Source organism: Ambystoma mexicanum, chromosome 1p (genome assembly GCF_040938575.1).
Source record: "Ambystoma mexicanum isolate Mex_15411 chromosome 1p, UKY_AmexF1_1, whole genome shotgun sequence".
Classification (NCBI taxonomy): Eukaryota; Metazoa; Chordata; class Amphibia; order Caudata; family Ambystomatidae; genus Ambystoma; species Ambystoma mexicanum.
This window is the reverse complement of record NC_090921.1, coordinates 1336809023-1336830439: the sequence shown is the minus strand read 5'-3', so window position 1 is coordinate 1336830439 and position 21417 is coordinate 1336809023. Positions and strand designations below refer to the sequence as shown.

The 21417-nt window shown below is 43.2% G+C and overlaps 1 protein-coding gene across 3 annotated transcripts in view; it reads right to left on the bottom strand.

Annotated features, from left to right (window-relative positions):
• SHISA7 (shisa family member 7) overlaps window positions 1-21417 on the bottom strand; it is a 540684-nt gene that overhangs the window by 162576 nt on the left and 356691 nt on the right. For all 3 annotated transcript variants that reach the window (XM_069606998.1, XM_069606997.1, XM_069606999.1), the window contains one exon: window positions 5486-5640. In XM_069606998.1, the coding sequence (XP_069463099.1) occupies window positions 5486-5640 (155 nt within the window). The remainder of the gene's footprint in view (window positions 1-5485; window positions 5641-21417) is intronic.

The window sequence follows — 21417 nt, the reverse complement described above, 5'->3', positions numbered from 1 at the left end:
CCCAAATGGCCTACATAAGAAGAAAGATCAAGTAATGGGCTAAACGATACCAGCAGCATGCAAGAAGGCAAACCTTACAGAAGGCAGCAAAGTAATTCAAGAGATATTATATGATTTTACCAGGATCACTGCATCGTCTGCTGGCGAATCCAGGATACAAACATGAATGCTGTCGTTCCATAGTCTTGAATTTGGATACTTATTCACCTCTTGGACTAACAGTTTATGCCATCATTGGAGGCAATTGCCTAGGTTTTATAAACACCCCATCTGAACAAACCAATTTCTAGAACTTCACCATACTGATGATAGGTTAGTTTTTATAGCAACCCCTATCTGGCACAGGTACATTGCTGATAAAAGCAGATGTTGTTCTGCAAAACCAAGTACGCAGGCAGGTTGATAACTTCAGACATAGGAGAGGCTCAGCCAGCCTTGCTGCAATGTGATATTCTAATTTTGCATATGAACACATATCTCTGCAATGGGTGCTTCACACACTGAGCTAACTTCTGAACTATTGTGGCACTCAATTTATCAATATGCATTTCACCATTGCCTATTTCACATGATCAACATAATTCCCACAGAAAGGAAAGCATGCTACAGAGTTGTGCCACAAAGAACACATAAACAATGTATACCACGGTGAACACAGAAAGCAATACATGATGAATTGATCGAAGCAGAATGCATTTGCCAAAACAGAAAGGCAATGGGGTTAGAGCCTCAGCAGCACCCCATAACATATCCTGACGTGTGCTATTTAAGACTGGTGAACAATGGAATTTTACTTCTTCAGATCAGGCAGCCCTGTGGGGCTCCCCTCCAAGCTGGGGGCCCTGTGCAAGTGCCCCTTTTGCCCTCCCATAAAAACGTCTCTGTCCATAGAAGCTGATAAGCAGGAGTGTGCAAGAAGTAGCAAGGGAGCCTGGATGACGAGAGCAAAGAAGAATGACCAGCTAGCCCAATATGGCAGGCAAGAGAGCTGAAGAATTGAGCATCTCTATAACAAAATATTGCACAGGGGCAGGGTTCGAAATTGAAGGGAGCTGGGAGCTATTTAGCGCCTGCTGCTAACCTAGCAGAGCCTGGTTAGCTTGAAACCGACAGCTACCAGGAGCTACTCTTGGCTCCTCTGGCGAACTGGTGCCTTCCAAACATGTAAATGTGACATTAACATTGAGTATTTGAGTGCTGAGTATTTTAGCATGTTAATAAAGAAGAATTAGAACACATCTAATACATATTTAAACAAATACAATGGGTCGGACAAAATGGACAAAATGTTAAACGAGCATCTCTGGTAGCTCCTGTTTCCCCTGCGGGAGCTCCTGCCTACAGAGTGATGCCCAACACCCAGGAGCTGGTTTTTAGCTCCTGCTCATGGAATCTCAATTTCGAACTCCCTGCAGGAGCAAGACAGCAAGGCTTGGAGGAGCAAGTAGAGTAAGACTGCTTAGCAGTCAGGAAGGTGTCCAGTCAACTCGTCGAAAAAAAACTGGTCGACTGCAATTTGGTCGACGCAATTTGGTCGAAAACCATTTCGTCGAAAATTTTTTTTTATTTATATATTTATTTTTTGGGTTTTCGTTTAGTTAAAAAAGGGTTTTTTAGAGAAAAAAAGGGGGTTGGGGGGGGACCCCCCCAAAAAAAAAAAAAAAAAAGGGTTAAAATAGAAAAAAAAAAATTTCGACGAAATGGTTTTCGACCAAGTTGCTTCGACCATTTGTCTGGTCGACCAATTTTTTTCGACGAATTGACTGGCAACCGTCAGGAAGTATGAAGCAGAAAGGCCACGCAACTGTGGATAGTGAGCTTACCTCGACGGCAAGCAATCATGCAGGCCGAACCAAGGAAGCATGCACAGTTCCAAAGAAAAAGCACATGCAAGCATGCATGCAGTCGTCAGCTGTATGGTTAAGGAAAAACAGACGGTTCAGTTGAAGGGGCATTGAACACAAACTATTTGAGCATGTTATCAATCCAAGGACCAGGCAGACTTCAAGAACAAGCACAGATGAAAACGAAAACCAAGGAAGCATGGGCAGCAGACGCTCCGAGAGCACTCAAGGAAACCTCCCAGAAATAGGAACTCATAGATCAAAAAGACCGCCAAACCTGTCCACTCACCCTCATTTTGATCGAGCTGCTCGCCTTGCACTATTTGCACCCAAACAACAAGCTAAATGCCTTCTGTAGACGTCAATGGGATCACCTTTGACCAAACCGATGTTATTGCACTCCTCAAAATGGCACACCCATTAACTTCAAAGGGCTCACCCTCCAAAACATTTGACTTCCTCACCCCCTAGGAAACTCAACTGGTCTAAAGGTATAAACTGATGATCCAGCAGAGATGCCAAAACATATGGGTATCTGGTCTTTCCATCAAATTAATTTCCATCAAATGTTTATCCATCGAAATGTATTAATTGAAATGCATTTCTATCAAAAGCATATTCGTTGAATTAATTTCGATGGATTTCGATGGATTTCAGGCAAGGTTTAGAATTAGGATTAGGGCAAGGGTTAGGGTTAGGGCAAGGGTTAGGGTAAGGGTTAGCATTAGGGTTGGGGTTAGGGCAAGGGTGAGAAATAGGGTTAGGTTTAGGCCAAGGGTTAGAATTAGGGTTAGGGTTAAGGTTAGGGCAAGGGTTAGGGTAAGGGTTAGAATTAGGATTATGGTTCCCTTGGGATTAGAGGGGCATGGGGGGTCCCCCCCCCCAATAAATAATAAATACCACAAGTTACAGGGAGCTGTCCAGCGCAGAAATACATTAAAGATTTCAGCACGGACAAGGGTTACATTTTGAACATGAGGGTTGGTGTGGGGGGTAAGGGGGGAGGACCCCTGGGGGTTGAAGGAGGTTTGGGGGAGAGACCCCCCAATAAAAAATAAAAACAGTAGGTTACAGGGAGCTGTCCAGGCCTAAAATACAGATTTCAGAGCTGGACAAGGGTTACATTTTGAACATGGGGGTTGGTGTGGGGGGTTAGAGGGGGAGGACCCCTGAGGGCTGAGGAGGGTTTGGGGGTGGTGGACAAGCCCCCAATAAAAAATAAAAACCATAAATTACAGGGAGCTGTCCAGTGTTAAAAATATGGATTTCAGCACTTGGACAGCTCCCAGTAACATTATGTTCCATTGAATTTCCATGCAAAAAAATGTATAATGTTTATGTAACAAAACCCTATCCGATGAAAGGGTTTCGATGCATATGCACTTTGCACTTTATGTATGGGAATTTGATGGAACATTTTTCGATGGAAAAAATTCAATGGTACTTACCTTCGATGGAAAATATTCAATGGAAAGACCATAAACCAACATATGCCAAAAGCAGAACCCGCCATGGAATGCGTTAAATGTGGTAGGCGAATTCAAGTAACAAAAGACCAGAAAAAAGTATGACTGCAAGGCAAGAGCAATCAAGGCCAGAGAGTGAAAAAGCACTGACCGCAAGAGAAAGAAACCTAAAATCACATGAACTATGGGGTATAAGTGAAAGCAAGTATAACCAGCAGGAAAGAATGGATGCCAAAAGTAATCTCATTTGCATAGCAAAAATGTTTGGCTGGCAAGAGCTACAGTAAAGCATAGACGGTAGAGGCATGCATTCATGGAAACCAAAAATGCACAGGTGGCAGAAGCAAGCAAAGCTAGAAAGTAATTGTGGGCAGTAAGCAAGCATGAACAGTAAAACGAAGATAGTATACGTAAGAAAAAAGAAAGTGAGTCAGTAATACACACTGGGCAGAAAGACAAGTAAGTATAAATAGCAAGAAAGCAATGACAACAATAGCGATCAGGATGCACAAATAAGCCTGAAAGAGCCAGCATGTAAATGGGAGGAAAACACCGTGGACAATAGAGCAATCAGGCATGTAAAGCAGTACACCATGGACAACCAGGGTATGCAAGTATTGGTGGCAAGGAAACGTGTGGCAAGAACACACAAGTATGGAGTGCAGGAAAGCTTAAAAAGCCCAAGCAAACAAGCATGCACAACAACAATGCCGGTCAAGTGGCACAGCGAGTAGAATCAGTGCAGAGCCTGCGAACGCAGGTTCGAATCCCGGCAGCGCCAAACTCAGCGTTTCATCCTTTCGAGGTGGATAAATGAGCACCACACATCGTGGGTAATAATAAGCAGCGCTCAGATACCTGAGGGTTCGTAGCGCTATATAAATGCCAAATTATTATTATTATTATTATTATTAATACAGCGTGGATGCCAGGAGGAAGCAAGCACTGGGTATTAGGAAAGTGCGGATAGCACACGCAAGCAAGCATACATAAAAGGAAAGCATTGATGACAAGATCAATCAAGCACCACTCCATGCACACCTAGAAATCGTGAATGGGAAGTGTGGGAAAGCAGAAGAGTCAGGGCCACAGAGAAAAGACAACACAAACGGCAACACAGCATGGGCAGCAAATGAAGAAAGTGTCTTTAGTAAAAGAAAAGAAATCAACAGCAAGAAATGCAAGCACGCAGGGACAGAAAGAGGAACACAGATGGCAAGATAAAGTACAAACATTAAAAAGTACATGGAAGACAAGGGCAAACTGCAAGAATCACGGACTGTAACAACAGGCAAGCAAATATGGCAATCAAAAAACGCCTTGATGACAAGAACACAAATAATCGAAAGCATGGATGACAACCTCAAGTAATATAGAAAGCAAGCCGCCCAGACAGCAGGAAGAGGGAGCAAGCATAAACTGAAATAAAGCATATATGCAGAGACAGCAGGAGAGAATTGACGGAAAGAAGGTCTAGACAGCAGGAAGGTATGAAGATGAACAGCAAACAAAAGCAGGCGGTAAGGAGCAGGGACATATATCAATTACACAAGAAAGAACAGCTAATTGCATGTGGAAGCAAGACTTAACAGCAAAAAGCAAGCAAGCAAACACACAGCAAGGGAGCATGGACAGCAGTAAAGCACCAACATCAAGAACACCCACGCATAGAAAGCAGCAAATGCAAGCAAGACAGTCTTATTGGCAAGAGCCAGGGAGCAAGCAAGTATAGACAGTACACAGACAGCAAAGGCAAGCAAGTGTGACCAGAAAACAATCATCGGGTATGGGTAGTGAAATAAAGCATGGGTGGGGGTAAAAACAAGCAAGTACCATAACAGTAGGGACTACAAAATGGTCAGTCTTGGGTGACAGCAGAACAAGAAGCAGGTAAGTTAACAATGTAAGAGATGTACCAAGGCACTGCGATGAAAGAGGCTTGCCTCTTTGCAGCAACCAGTTTGTTAATGTGCTACATTCTGCAATCTTAAGAGGACCCTTATTTATGTTCTTGCACCATTCAATTACAAGGTCAAAGGGCAGGACGGTGCGCATACCCCCCCCACGCTGCCGCCTTCACAGGCACAGGATACACAAAAGTACAAGATGGAGGCAGACGCATGCCGGCAGAGGTATCAACACCCCAGGTCCAGGTTCAGGTTACGCTGCACTCACCGTGGTTGTTCTTGGCAGACTTCACAGGGTTGTAGAGGTTCTTGGGAGGCCTTGAAGGTCCGTTATCCTGCTGTCCGGAGCCCAGGCTCGTGCTGTTGTTGCGTTCAGTACGGTTTGATGTGATAGACTGATGCCGCAGGATATCCACCAGAGCCCTGAAGAAGGTATGGATGGAGGTTAGACTACAAATGCCCTTAATACGTCAAATCCATAGGTGGACTGGCCTTAAGGGAAATTGAGAGATTTTATGACAGGCCTGTGTTCCTGGAAGGGAGGTAGCGTCAGGGACGGAGTCAGATACCTGCCAAGCCGGAAGCATGGGCCTGTAGTAAAATCTCCCTACTTTCCTAAAGTCCAAAGTGCCACGAAGCCCTACCGGCCTTCCAGAGACATAGCTCTATCAGGATATCACCTAATTGTGTTCAAGCGCAAAGCCCCTCTGATAGTTTCACACCAGAGTGTGGTGTCAGTGAGCCTCACCTTGAACAGACCCAGGCATCAACAATTCAAGGAGCATGTGATAATAGTGTCCATCTTCATTAAAGGGAGATAACAATAATTTTTAGAGTGCTTTTCCATACCAAGATGGGCCTCAATATGAGTTCGGCAGTAACCCGACAGTGCTACCGGCATGTTGCCGCCAAACTCGTAACACTGTTCTGTCACCTGACATCCAAGTCCCGACGGCCTGGGATGTCAGGCGGCGGAATGTGTCGGACTCCCCGGGAATGCAGACACGGAAGCACGGGCACCATTGCTAACGGTGCCGGTGCTTCCATGAAACCCATCCCTGCAGGAGCCGGTGCCCCCGGCAGGTTAAACCTGCTGGGAGCAACGGCCCCGACAGGGATACTTATAGTCTGGCGGTCCGGAAAGGGTGCCGGTACTCTGCTACCGTCACCCTTATTTCCAGGCCAAATTTATAAGCAACTTTTAACAGTTAAGTCGATTCCCAATTAGCATGGACAGACTACTACGGGCTAACCTTTCTCATTAATGACCATATAGCCACACATTACAACAACAAAAGATATAGGCAGAAATACCTATCGAAGATGAGCTCATTTAAATCTACTCTATGTCCGTAAAGAACATTCTTCTTATATTGGAGCTAAACCTAGACCCACAAGTCCACCCAAGTGACCTTCATCAATCTGTACGCCCCGTTCTGGGCCTTGCTGCCCCACCTCTGACTACAGCTTGCAGAGGGCAAATGTATGTCAAGAGGCCCGGCACACTGAAAGGTTATAAGAAACCCAATCTAACCTTTGGATGTTGGAGCAGCAATGGCTACAGCCAACAACATCGGCTACAATGTGTCCTTCACGGTTAAAAAACATTTTCTCTTCGACATACATTTCCAAAAATATATTCTCAGTGTTAAATTAATTAAAAACTGGAGGCCATTTTAACCTCAACAAGGTTGAACAAGGAGCTATATGATATATATGGGATAATGCACCCCGTACAAGACCTTATAAGGATTTTGTAAGTCACTGAGGCGTTCCCTGACCAAACATAGGGATGAGGCTGAAGGTCGAGCTCCTTTACAAGGGGCCTCATTCCGAGTGCGGCAGTAAGGGGTTAACGGCGGCGGTAAGGATGCCGGTGCCGTTAACCTCTTACCGCCACATTCCGACCAGGGAGCTAATAACGGGCTCGTTAACAACGGGCCCGTTATTAGCTCCCTCCCCATTCCCATTGAGCGTTATGGGGGCTCGAATGGGAATGGGGATGGCTTCCCTGAATGGGGAAATACTGGGCCCTCAAAGGTTGGAATGACCCGGTAAGTCCCCATTCAGGGAACGCGGACCCAAGTTTGGAGGCAGCCATGCCGCAAATAGCGGCATGGCTACCTCCAAACTGGTAATGAGGCCCAAGGTCTCGGAACTCTGAGGCGACTTACAATATCCTTTTCACATACAGCAGGGGATATTTTATTCCTTATAATACATGGCCACACACTCTCTTCTCCTTTACCACCTGGCCTCTTGCTTAATCTTATGGATTGGATTTCAAGAAGCTAACAAGGCGCTTCTAATGAGTCCCAGAAAATAGTTTGAGGAGTATATTTACATGCATGGAAAACACGTTTTCCTTTTGTGCTTTAAAATAAGTTAAAACATGCAGATTCCAGCTCTCTTGTGTTAAACTCCAGCAGTGCACAAATGAAACAATCTGCTGTCAATTATTGTCTGTAAAGCATCACATAATTTCTTTTTATTTTTAACAAGCAAGGCGTTTGAAAAGGGTGTCATTGCTTTGAGTAAGTGCTGCAACAACATCTGGAGTTCTGTTCTGGCTCAAGTGGCAGGCTTTGTGATGTCACACCTAAAGCATAATAAATGATTCCAGATCAGTTGTGACGTCATTTTCTTCTGTTACAGGTCAGTTGTGAAGTCACAACTAGTCTGTAATAGGAAAATGATTTCCAGGATTTTACAGGGATTTTGCTCACTGCCATGTATTACAGGCGACTTATTTTCCAATTAGATTGACACTGCTCTCAGCTCAGCCCTTTTGTTCCACTTCCAGATGCAGATGCAGAAACACTACCAGGGTGGGACACACCCACCTACTCGTACAATTTCCCAGGACTGCTACCGCGATCTTGTATGCAAAAGCCAAAGCATCACATCCCCTAAAGGCCTGTGTGCTGCTCATACCTCCCAAAAAATGAGCCCTACCACAAAAGAAAGAGTCCTTAATATCAATAACTCTTTCTTGACTGGACTGATTCCAGTTGTCTCAACAAGAGCAGCAGTGCTCCCTTTATTAAAGAAGCCAACGCTGGATCGGATGGAGCCAGCTATCCGTCGCCAATTTTGCGTCTGCCCTTTATTGGCAAGATTGTAGAATCAACTGCCCTATCCTAACAACAGTTATTTGGTGACAATAACTCTATTTTTGAGTACCAGGACAGAGGCCTGGGATTGGGACAGACACTAGTGTTTCTGCTATGTTGGACAACGTGGGAGGATGGAAGATGGTTGCGTTTCCGGGGCCCAGAGTTTGTTAGATCAGTCAATAGAGTTTGACACCATTGACGGCCCCATTCTCTTGTGTCCTCTCAACTGTCTTGATATTACTGACCTAGCTTTAAAGTGGTTCACTTCCTTTCATAGTGACCAGTCGGAATCTTAGTGGCCAATTGAGTTGAATCTGGCAACATTATAAAGTCACATGTGGTGTGCCTTGGGGCTCAGCCCTTTCACCACTTGTATTCAATATAGGGGTTCATTATGAGTTTGCTCGTCTGGAAATCAGGTGCCAACTCCAAGTCTGCTGGTAGGGGCTGTGTTCTACTCGCAGGCCTTACCTGCCGGTAGCTCATGCCCCTACCGGCAGACAATCGCTGCAATCACTGACACTGGTATTACCGGATCTAGTGATTGTGGCATCCTCATCCCATGGAGTCCTGTGTGACTCAATGGGAATGTGGATTTACTAGTGTCTCCGCCACCCGTACAATTGTGGTAATACCAGGATATCGAGCAGCAGAGATGGTACTGTAGTCCCCTGGTATCCCGCCGGAATTACTGTGGGATATCAGGGGACATGTAATGATCCCAATATGTACAAACACAGGCCAGTTTGATTCTTTCACACAATACAATGTTCTGATTTGTGGGGAAAAAGACAGCCCCTGACGACAGAGATGGAGAGGCCATGCTAGGCCCCATTGTGAGAGTGAAGCTGGCTCAGTGTGGAGTGCCATTGAAATATAAAAGCAAGTACAAAACAGTGATTTCAACATGAGTGAATGAGCAAGAATGGGCCTCCCTCCATTTTGTTACAAGGTATAGGCAGAACTGGAATACTGGTAAATGCAGCCGATGTATTCCAAGTAAATGTGGCATTGCAGATACTGGCATTCTGTAAATGCCCACTTTGACAGATTCAAAACTGCACCAGTGCACATGGAAAGAAAAGATACATTTTAGAAACGGTGCATTTGAAAGCTAAAAAGGAGGAAATGATGCCGTACATTTGAAAAGTAAAGTCGAATGGCAAATTGCCTTCAAAAAGAATAAAGAGACAATGTCAGCACATGAAATGACAATATTTATAAGGAAAGGCCTATTTTGTTTTTGGCATAAATGAGCACTGGTGTGTTATGTAACTGTGGTCTCTTTGTGAAGAATACCAAGAGTGAACTTATTTCTGTTTATACAGTATATAAAGAAAGATTATATTGTGAACAACAGGACCTGATGCAGTATTGAAAGTTACATGTACACGGTGGGTAAATTAAATATGCTAGCCATTAAGAATTGTGAACTGCAACTTGTTTTTCTCTCTGAGCTGAAACTGTGACCCCAAGATCTTTGGGGCTGGGGCCACCAAGGAAACAGGTCTAGTTGTCCATTTAAATGCTAAGATACACAAAGACGTAGATTGAAAGTATGGGATGTACAGATAACATGACCAACAGAAATTATATTTGAGGTCAGGCTTTACATAAAATGTGCATTAGCTCTGAACAAAGACCCTTTGAAGCGCAGCAGAAGAAGGGTAGAATAAACACTGGTCCAAGCAGGTGGCTGTTCACATGCTTCAGGGGAAATTAAACTACTTCTCATAGCATGTAGTGGCATTAATTAAACATTGAAAAACATTTCCTAAATAAAAAGAGCATTGTGTGTCCTATCAAGCCCACCCCGGGGGTCATTTTAAAGGGAATAAAAAGCCAATTGGGTCCATATAAAAATGTTTTTTTAGGATGTACATAACTCAAGTTATCATTAAAATTATGATTCTGGCATTTTCATAAATCTGAGGTATTGGAAATATTGATAGACTAATAGACGGTGAAATTAATGTTGAAAGTATGTAGTGTCAGAGTTGTAACTATTTTGGCGCAGGAGCAAACAGCAAAAGACAGTGGCTCCGGCAAGGAAGGGCGTGCCAAAATAGAATTAGTATTTTCCGGCTCACCATAAAACACAGAACTCAAAAATATATATATATTCATGTGGTTATCTGAAAGATTAAGGTAAGTGCTATATTGTGAGATTTATTTCTGAATAAAAAAATTTAATAACCCACATGTCACTTTGGGATGACAAATCTTTCTCGTCCCTTAGCATACATCATACATATCTCCCATCCTCTGGTCCTATCAGCAGCCAGTGAGCATCTTGGTGGGAGGTGCAGGATCACATGATACCTACTCTTGCCCACCTTCATTGACATCCCTTCTCTTTCAAGTGCAGTCCAAGGTATGTTGTTTGACTTTGAAGGTGATTGCTGGCGGTCAGCCCAGCTGCCTCTTATTGAAGTTATGTTGTTAACGAGCCCTTTCTCAAGCTGACTTTAGCTTCTGGAACTCCCTGTCCCACAATATTCACTTATTGATAGACTTTCTCCTTTTCATGTGGTCCCTAAATGCATGCCTGCATAGGCTGTCATTCCATACTCAAACATCAATCTGTGATTTTGGTTGTTTTTTATAGTTCTCTCTCTATACTGCATACTGATATTGTAGTTCTCGCAGTGTCTCTCTGTTATGTTACATTGACTTGTTATGAAGTGCTTGGAAAAGAGCTGCAACACTTCTCCACATTGTGGGCACTATATGAATTGATGAAATACAATCAATAACGAAAAATAAATATTCCTGTGTTCCTTTAAATCTTTAATCTATAAATTGATGTTGCTAAGATCATCCTTTGCATATCAATAAGATACGCAGCGAATAATAAAGTACTGGTACTTCAGACTCTTGTTGGTATGGAATTTATCAGCGACATCAGCGCATAACCAAACCAAAACTTGACATATCACTCTTTTGTGTATACTTTTGTATAATATGTTGAAGAAGAAAATAAGTTTCTACCTTTGAGACTACTTCTCCAAAATCCACAGTGAGAAACGTTCCTTTGCCATACAATCCTGCAGGTGTTGGGATATTAATTTGTCAAAGGTCTTCTTACTACCAGTGATCGGGAGCTTGTTTAAGTTGTGTGTGTTTCTATGTTGCTTTTTTGTCTAATTTTTCCTCAAACCATCTTCACATGTAAATTAATGAATTGCGTTACGCTGTGGCTACATTTGTTTGTCGCACACGACTAATAACGTTGGTGATGTATCTGTCTGTTCTCTGTCATAATCATTACTTGGATCTGTTTTCATGGAGTATGTTTTATTAAATTCCAGAACCTATATGGTCCATAACTAACCGGTGTGCGGTTGGGTTCAAGGCAATTGTCTTTAACTAGACAATTTATGATCCAGTGAAATCAAAGCCTGAATTACATACTGTTTTGACAGTTGAATTGCTGTCCTCTACAACTGGGAGATTCTCACATGCCATTGGTAGCTCCAATAAAGTCACAATGAAAGACGACAGATTCACTGCAGTCGGGATTGTGGTCTTTGGGAAAATTCCATGCAACGTTCAATGCTGAGAGTAGCTGGATGTTAATTGAACACCTAAATTGATGTTGTCCTGCCGTGAGAAATCGTCTGCCAAACTAAACATTTTAACCCATTATGGATCACTGCAAAATATTTCCCACATTGAGGCAAAGTATGGTACCACTAAAGGAGTGATATCCCCATATATTTATTTATTAAGACCAAACACTGCCCTTGAGTGTATTTGTTGCAAGTGTTTTGGAGACCAACGCCAGTGTTCCTCAGAGATCAATAATGACTTCAGATATTATCAATTAAAATGACCCTCAGGCAAGGGTAGGGCTAATGGCCAACAGGCAGGTGTGGACATATTTCTAAGCAGAAAATCGATTAACAGCAACATTCACTCTACTCAGAATTAACTACATTCAGCAGAGGGCAGGATTCGCGATACTAGTCAGAAACTAGGGTGCTCAAAACAATGGTTTTTGATATGGGACCTTATCTCACAACAGCCACCATGAGACACAGTAGTAAAGTGCCATCCATTGGAGCTGGCGAGGCACTTACCTTTTTTCTCACAAAGAAATGCTGATGGCCTCACTGGAAAGGTTCCTTCCCATTTCTCGAGTGGTTAATGTGCTTAATAAATACTGGCTCATGGCGGATTTGGAAACAAGCCAGTGTTCATCAGACTCATTAGTTGATACCATCGTTGGCCTTTCAGATAAGGTATTAATCTTGTCGCAAAGACCTAACTAAGAAAACATAAGGGATCATATATTGCTTACTAAGCAAGTTATGATTTAACTTTAAAGAACTGAACGTGATCTCGTGCAACACTTGTTGCCCCCTTCCATTGACTGTTTCCTTACAGCTTTCGTTTAGGATTCCTGAGCCAGTAGACACCAGGAACATATATCAGTCGGATAGCGCTCAGATCTCACACACTCATACGCAGCCCCCCCTCTGATAAAGGCTGTTGGGTTTGACCAAGACCCCTTAGAAAAAAATACTAGTTTTGGCAATTGGCTCTCATCAATTCCAGGTCAATTTCCAAACATGATTTGTACGTTTCTGACCTGATCTCCGAAAATAATTTAGATTTTTAGCAATTACAAAAACTTGGTTAAAAACCCACTTAGGTACTTAACTTGCGATAATAGGTCCTAATGGTATCCGCACCTTTAGTCAACCATTTCCTAGATGCCCACCACACCGCAGATGACATCAAGTGGTGGGTTCTAGACATAGTAAGAGATTCAACTAATGTAACACGGAGTTTGCACCAAAAAGAGGCCAGATGGATCTACAGATTGTCTACCCATATCAATGGCTTGAACAAGGAGTTTTTACCTCCTATATAAACCCCGGGTAGTTTGCCTTTGGAACGTTAGTCCTTCGCCCTGATGTGTTTCAGGATGACCCAGGAGTACATCTTGTTCCACTTTTGACATTGTGATACAAGACCACAACCATCATCTTAGTTGCCAGCTCCTTCAGAAATAAAGAAAAAAACAAAAAATATCCACCCTATTCTGAATCATCTTATTAGGATTTTAGTGAATGACACCACTAAATAAGGGCAGGGATAACATTTTTCTCTGTTCGGTGGCCCATCCAGGTCCTTGCAGCCAGTTCAGAAACACAATCCTTCAAGTTCCTTTGAAACAGGCACAAATTACACTGCATATCTCTATGGATCACCTCCATTTTCTAAACCATGCACTCTCACGGACAATAGCTCCGCAATCGCGGTGCTTCCTTAATACACACCATTGTTGCATTGTTAAGGGTCACCAAGCCTATGGCCCAATAGTAATAACAGGTATTATTTTCTATTTAATTATGCACAATTAGAACACATGCACGTATTTCCAAATTTGAAAACAACGCTCTGTAAATACTGCCTTCCATTTCCTAGGTTTAGAGTAACGCTCGTACCCAGTTGCACACAACCAGTTAATATGCATGTACCTACAAAATTTGCAAGCATGGCTTTACAAATGCTGCCATTAATTTTCTACTCTGTGAGGTACTTTCTTACATAGCTGTATACCAACAGCGAATATGTGCTTTTCTAAAAACTCACTAGCAATGCCTTGTAAGTATTGTCATTCACTTACTACTTCTTGAGGAAGGCTCGCTTTCTATCCACCAATCACAAGTGCCCCTTGAAATCTGACAAGTTAATACGTAGCTAGGGCTTGAATTTTCTATCCAATCAGGCTGTCGCTCTCACGACCAAGCTGCAGGCTGGTGTACACCCAGCTGTCGAGGAGCAAGGACACACACAAATGCTGCGCCAAAACAGGTACGGAGTGTGAGCATTTGCCGCTCGCACTTCTCTTTCTAACCCCAATACAACTTTAACAATACAACGTTGCGTACTCAGCATAGATTTTCAAACTGTGTTCTTTTCACAGCTTAACGCTGAGAGGTCCGTGTTTTTGACTCCATTCATGCAAAGACGGCTCTCCCTCTTTTTTGAAGCATCATTTGACTGAGTTTCATGGCGCTCTGCAACACCATTTGCAGGTATGCCGCTGTTTCGTCCTTTCTTTTCTTTTCCTTTTGAAATTCACCTTTGGCGACCGCCGCTCCTTTTTTGCATACAATACTATACAAACAATATTGATGAGCTGTTGTTATTTCGCCACGACTTCTTGCAGTTAAACACTTGGTGAGCTTTGTCCCTCCTTTACTTACATAAAGCCTTCCATCCATACCTATGTTTGTTTAAATTACAGGATTGTACCTTGCACATTTCCTTCAACAATTTGACTTACTGCACCTGAACCTAAGGCATCGACGTGGAAACTCCACCTGTGGGTTGTCAGCAGTTTACCTGCCTGATTTGCAGCATTTTGCTCCCCCAGGGTCCTACTTGGCCAGTTCCCTACAGATCGTGCCCCATTGATTGGGTAAGCTGTATGTTAGGGACTCATAGCTATTAAGTAGTTAAATAGTAACGAAATTAATGCTCAGATGTCTCAGTCAAACTGATTCAGTAAGCCACAAGAAATTAATTTTATTTTTTCTTTGTGTCTGCTTCCCCATAGGGACAACTTGCCCTGAGGAAGGCATTCTTTGAAACCATTGCCTGGCAGGAGGCACTGTTGCCGAAACGTTTGGTAGATGTCCAATTGGACACCAGCACGTAGGCAGACCTGCCAAGAGAATTATGAATAAAGACTGAAGAAGGACAATCACTTTATGAAATTACGAGTTTAGAAAGAGAAAGAATTCTCTGTCCTGTCCCTATATTCTTTTTCTCAAAATTCCCTTTTTTATTTACTAAATGTTTTCTTCACATTTTTTCCTGTCCCTAACTTTATTCATTTTTGGATATTATGTACTTGCCTAAGTGTGATATGGTTGAATTATGTCATAATATGTTTTCCCTTTTTCGTTGTGAGTATTAATCTGCATACATATTGTTGATCTATGTTTTTTTCTTTTTGTAACTAATTGAATAAATCCAAATATCATTTCTTGTTGGCTTCTAGAATTTTGATTTGGCTTACATCAAACTTCAGTGAAATAACCATAACACTGAAATACTAACAACTATTCCTGAGATTTTTAAGAACTTGCTCTCCATTACGGTGGAACCGTTGTTTTACTGCCTAATGGTTACTCCATCAAGTATGCTAAGAGGGTGAACGGTAAAGGTGGGGTCGATTGCCCTAATACACAAGCCTACTCTAAATGTCATCGCCAGCCCCTGTGAAGCCATAGACGACTGCAGGGCTCTGTGTGTGAAATTACTTCTTCAGAAATGCCCCATGCGTCCCATTTTCCGTATTTACCATCAACCTAGTCCTCCCAAATCCCAACGGCCACTAGGCAGAACACGTTTGGGCCTCCTTCTCATACCTAGATAGAACACATACTAAGGGTCATATTTTGGACTGAATCTTATTTTGCAATTTAGAGAGCAAACAGGTTTCCCATCTCATGGTCTGACCATCAACCAATATTTAATTCCATTGCGAGCTGGAGTTTGCAAAAAAAATCAGGTTCACACTTCTCTCGGTTCAGAATCTATTGTGCGTTTTCACCAGAGAGAGGACTGTCATTGCCTAACAGCCTGCTTCGAAAATTCAAAAAGGAGTTAGACAATTCATGACATACTGCAATGACAGTACTGTAGATGAGGAAGTAGCCTCAGTAAACTATAAGGCCTTAAAGAAACCACAAACAAATAATGCTTGGGTCTCTGCTGATGAAGGAAGCCTAGAAATTCAAGTTAGAAGGCTTGGAAGCCAATGGTGAAAAACACCCAGACACTAGAAAGTATGCTAGACAACCATATTTGAAGTAAAGAAGACACATTTTGCTAGCTACACAGATTCAGCCAACAATGCTCCTAAAACTCTATTTCAAGTTTCATCTAAATTGGCTAATCCATTCCCTTCTGATAACCTGGCCATTCCCTGGGAGGAAATGTGTAACACCCATCAATCATTCTTTACGTCTAAAATCACTGACATTTTATTGGCCAAAATGTCAGTGAATTTAGAATCTTCGAACAGCAACCCCACTGCAAACACAAAATTGAATGAACCCATAATTGCTAACCAGGCTGTTTCAGCCTTTTCATTTTCTTTGGTATCACCTTTGATGGTGGTCGAGGTGGTTCAAAAATGAGCCCTGCCTTCTTTACTGTGGACCTTTGCCCTTCTTCATATAGCACAAAGCATTGGCCAATCATCTGTTCTCTGATAATGTAATTTCTAAAACATATTTGGACTCCGCCATGGTGAAGAAAAGCTGTCCCTAGATCCTCTTAAATGCTCCAATTACAGGTCGAAGTTGTATGTTCCGTTCTTGGATAAAAGTCTGGACAAAATTGCCATGAATTAATTACAAGCTCATCTGGAAGAAAACTAATTATTGGGTGACGTCCAATCAGGATTTAGCAGGCCGAACTGACTTGGATCGACATAAAGGATGAATGGCTTCCTGCCGTAGATACAGTTCAAAATGGGATGCTGTGCTGCCGGATCTGTCCGCGGCTTTTGACACTTTTGACCACCCAACTCTTCTATCCCATCTGGTCAACGTGGCGGGGATGTCACACCAGGCAAGTGAAAGGAATAAAGACTTTCTGAGCAGTATGGTCGCTTGAGTATGTATAGGAACCCATCTATCAGTGGACTCTCATCGTAGAGGTGGGGCTATTCAGGGGCAGTGCTTTAAATGCAAAAAATGAAGTGCAGGGACTCACCAATCAAAGTTTTAAGTGGCCCATGGCTCAGACTGGAAGGGTCTAAAAGACGCTCTTATTCCTGAGCCTGGATAAGGCTGATTGACCCATTTCAGTTAATCTCACACTGTGCCACACTCCATTTTTTCGCAGTTCTCCATTTGCCTAACATTGTTTGTGTGCCGCACTATTCGTGTGTCATTCTCTATTTGGGTCCACTTCTATGTGACTCTCTCTGAGGAATTGGACCATCCGGACGGGGAGAGTGCGCTAGCCTGGGCTTTTTGATTTTTTGATAAATGAAATTGAATGATGGGAGAACAATATCCGAGGATGGTGTGAGGCCATTCCACACAGGAGGGAAGCAAAGTCCCTCCCCTAAACATCTCCCAGGGAACTGAGGGAGATACCGGACTCAGAGGACCTGTCCAGCAGCTCCAGAACCGGTACCCGGCCAGCACACAGCGGGCCCTACTAGGTCTGCCAGCAAGCTTCCTAGTTGGGAAGTGCTGGAGAGTCCCTGGACAAAGGACAAAGCCATTGGCTGCAGTCACTCTCCTGAGCTTTGGGCCGTCTGCCTTGAAAGGACACAAGCCCTGTGAAGAGGCTGGGAGGAGTGCCACACAAGCATCATCCAGCATCCATCTTTTCAAGGAACTTTTCAAGACAGTCGAGTCCTCAAGCCGCTTCCGGCTGCACCGCTGACTGTTGTCATGCCGCAGTCACAAGACCCGTCCGAGCAGCCTCGACCAGCATGCCAGATCCGCCAACCGGAACAGAGACAACAATTCTAGGGCCACACGCCACGCGGACAGCCTGCAGACGTCCGTCAAGCCTCGTTTGCCAAACTGCTTGCCGCCTGGTACCCGCAGGTGTCTCCCACCCCTAATTGTGTCTCAAGGGCTGCGAAGCGCCCTTGAACCACCTCAACACTGTCGAGCACCAAGAACGTCTTCAGCACCAGGTACATTGTGGTCCTGACACCCTGGTCCTTCTCCGAAGGCCCCTAGAGACAGTTATGACCCTTTGCCCCCTTGGTGCTGGAACCGAATAACCTTGAACTGTAAGACTGATTACTTTACCAACTACCCTCCTGTCAGTATCCAGAGTGCACCCATTTCCTTTGCGAAACTATCAATCCTCTGTGGTCCTTTACAGGATCGGTCATATTTGTAGTGTGCTAGAACTGTCTGTTGTAGTAATAATAAAGTAGATATTTGTATACAACCTTGACTGGACAGACCCTTTTATCATTGGGTAATAATTGCATTTTCGCTGTGTTGCAACTAACTAACGATCCACGACCTTGCAGAGATAAGCCTGCCGTTCCGTCCATGTTACCAAAATTGGACACTGAGGTCCAATCTCACTTGTATTCCAACCTGTTCGGATCCCTTCTGGTGTACTAGCGGTGTGGCGTTGAGTGATGGTTTAGAAACTGATATTCATCCCTGGACCACCGGTGTCCCCGGAAGTTGATTTGTCACATAATCTCCACACACTCCCACTTCAGTTATGTTCTCACACTCTCTTTAACTCTCTGTGTCAGTCTATTTTTTTAAGAATGGTCTTTGGAGCATGCTGTGCAGAAACATCTCAATGATTCCAACCAAAATCTCAGTATAATGGTTTACTATTAAGTAATTAACTTTAAATTTGATTCTTTCAGCCAAAAGCAAACATTTTTCAAAGATGCTTATGAATCACAGAGTGAATTTTCCCTGTTTTGACATCAGCATTGTAACGTACAAAAGAGTGTATGCTTTGAGGACTCACAATTGTTTCAGGCAATGAATGCACAGTGAAATTAAATTATTTACCAAGAATCCAGAACCTTGGCTATGCCGTGAATCTGGGATCCTTCACACAAACCTCCAGAAAAGGTTTAAAACACGTAATTGCCCAGTCTTTCAAAATCGATCCGTGCTCCATGAAAGCCCTCAAGGAACCCCGTGGGTAACAGGTGGCACCCAGTTAGGAAAATGGCGTGCCACGCCCAGTGTGCCGGCAGCTCTGGGGCTGCATGCATCCGTCCTTTTGTTCCACCGGGTTGGCCTTGAAGGAGACAATACAGACACTGCGGGTGGGAGAGTGAGGAGGAGGGAGAAAGCACAGCGTTCCACAGCAAAGGCAGCAGGAGCTCAGTACTGGAAGAAACCTACAGCACGCCGAATCCAGGCAGGATGATTCCTTGCAGGGCATCCCATATTATACATCCGTATGACGGCAACAGGTTGTGATGGACATGAAGAACATAGCCCAATGGCATTACTGAAAGTATCAAAGGTAGAATATGAACCAGGATTTATGGAACATTGAAGATGACAAGCCAATCACACAAACCACTCCAATCAGGAGGTGCATTGTGAAGAAGTTACCTGCCCAATTAAGCCTTGATAAGCACCAGATAGGTTGAAACACGTGCCGGCTGGGGCACTTTTCATCACGAATTATAACATGTACAAGGTTGAGTTATGATCTGAATGGACTATAAGTCCAATCTGTACAATAAAAGTTCATTTTGTTATCCTATTGACAAGCTAAATGTTACTGGTGTAGAGCAATTGATGCATGTTTAATTAGTGATAGGCAGGGGCGGAGCCTAAGAACACCAGGAACTTCAGCTATCCAGAATAACCCCTGCGAACCCGATAATATAATCAAGTTTTACTATAACCCAAGCACACCCCTACCCCTGGACAGCCCCCAGGACAGTACCAGTTAAATGAAATGCTTTTATTTTTATCTCGCAATGTAGTGAGTACTGGTACTGTCTTTTTGGCTTTGGGATGTGCCAGCACTCATTTTCTCCAAAATAAGAAGGGCAGGTACCGAGGGCCCTGTAGGACCAGCCCATTAAAAACATTGTTCAGGGGGCATGCCTGGCCCCCTCCTTTTCAATGTGTACATCAAACCTCTCCACAACCCTTTATTAGACCAAGGTGTGTCTTTCCAAAACTAGGCTGATGATACTCATCTGGTCTTCCACCTTCAAGGCCCATATGACCATGTCCTAGAGAAGATTCAATCAATTTTCGGCTTCGTAGTAAATTGGATCAAAAAGAAATGGTTGTGTTTTAACCTCTCTAAACCTGAAATTCTTCACGTTTAGAACACCTCTCTCAGACTGCCACCCTCTGTTCTAAGCAACATCCAAGGTGACCGTATTGCGGCTGAAGATAAAGTGAACACTTTAAGAGAGTTTCGACTTCCAGCTAACCGTGGAGAAACCTGCGAATCGCGTAGTAAGCAATATTCCACAAGGCATAAAATAAGCTGTGTCGCAGAGCAATTTTCTATTCAATTCTGTAGGCTTGCTAATTAAATTGGCACTTGTGGAGCAAAGCTAGCTATTTAAGTTATGCTGTTCAATGAAAGCACAGCTCACCCTGCATTCCTCTTGCCTTCAGAGCTCTCGCCACCGTCTTTTCTCTGTTCACTGCAAGTTCAAAGTGGGCTAATGGAGATAGAGTGAAGCAGTATTCATCCCCTTCACTCATGCACCAAAAGGCCTTTCTGGGAGTGCTACGCATATTTGTTTTTCTTTTTCAAATAATTGCAAAACAGAAATAATGAGACAATACTGTTATTAAGCTAACTGTATCCTGTCTGCCAAAGACCAGTTTGTGTTATTCTTTTTAAAAGGCTTTCCATTCCTTTTCTAAAAATGTAATTGGTTACATAATGTATAGTTACAGCATTTCTACTGTAAAACACTGCATTTTCTCCATGCTTTACGACTAAGTGTATCTCAATCTTAGTGGTGTCAACTAGATTTCATTTTGTTGGGCAATATGCATCATATTGGCGAGTGGAAACTTTTGAGAATGTACCTGACCATGCTGCCAAATGCTTTGATGGAAAATCTAGTTCTGTGGCCTGCTGGTTACATACTACTTGCAACTGGTGCCCAACCCATGAGCTGATCCCCATACTCCTTGACAATCTATTTTACGGTGTTGCTTTATACCCAATACTCTGAAAGGGAGATGGCCGCAAACTACAATATTCTGTCTTGTTTGCCCAGCTCTCTGCCTGATACGCCATCCACTCTGCTTAGTCTTTTACATAATGAATACACAAAGCTAACTTGATATTTACATAAAGTAGCGATCAATAGTTTCATGCAGTCTGTACATCTACAGACTTACTGCAAAACTGTACAATGTGGCTAGCCTCCAGAGATCCCGTTGCTCTATGATTGCATTATATATTTGCACCTGCAGTAGAGAGCTGGCCAAACTGTTTTCAGAACCCTTTGATCATTTCTATTTACTTGTGTCCATTCATGCAGCTAACCTTTTTACAGACACTCATTGAGGGCTTGCAAAGTATTTTCGCCCACTCGCATAGTCGAGGA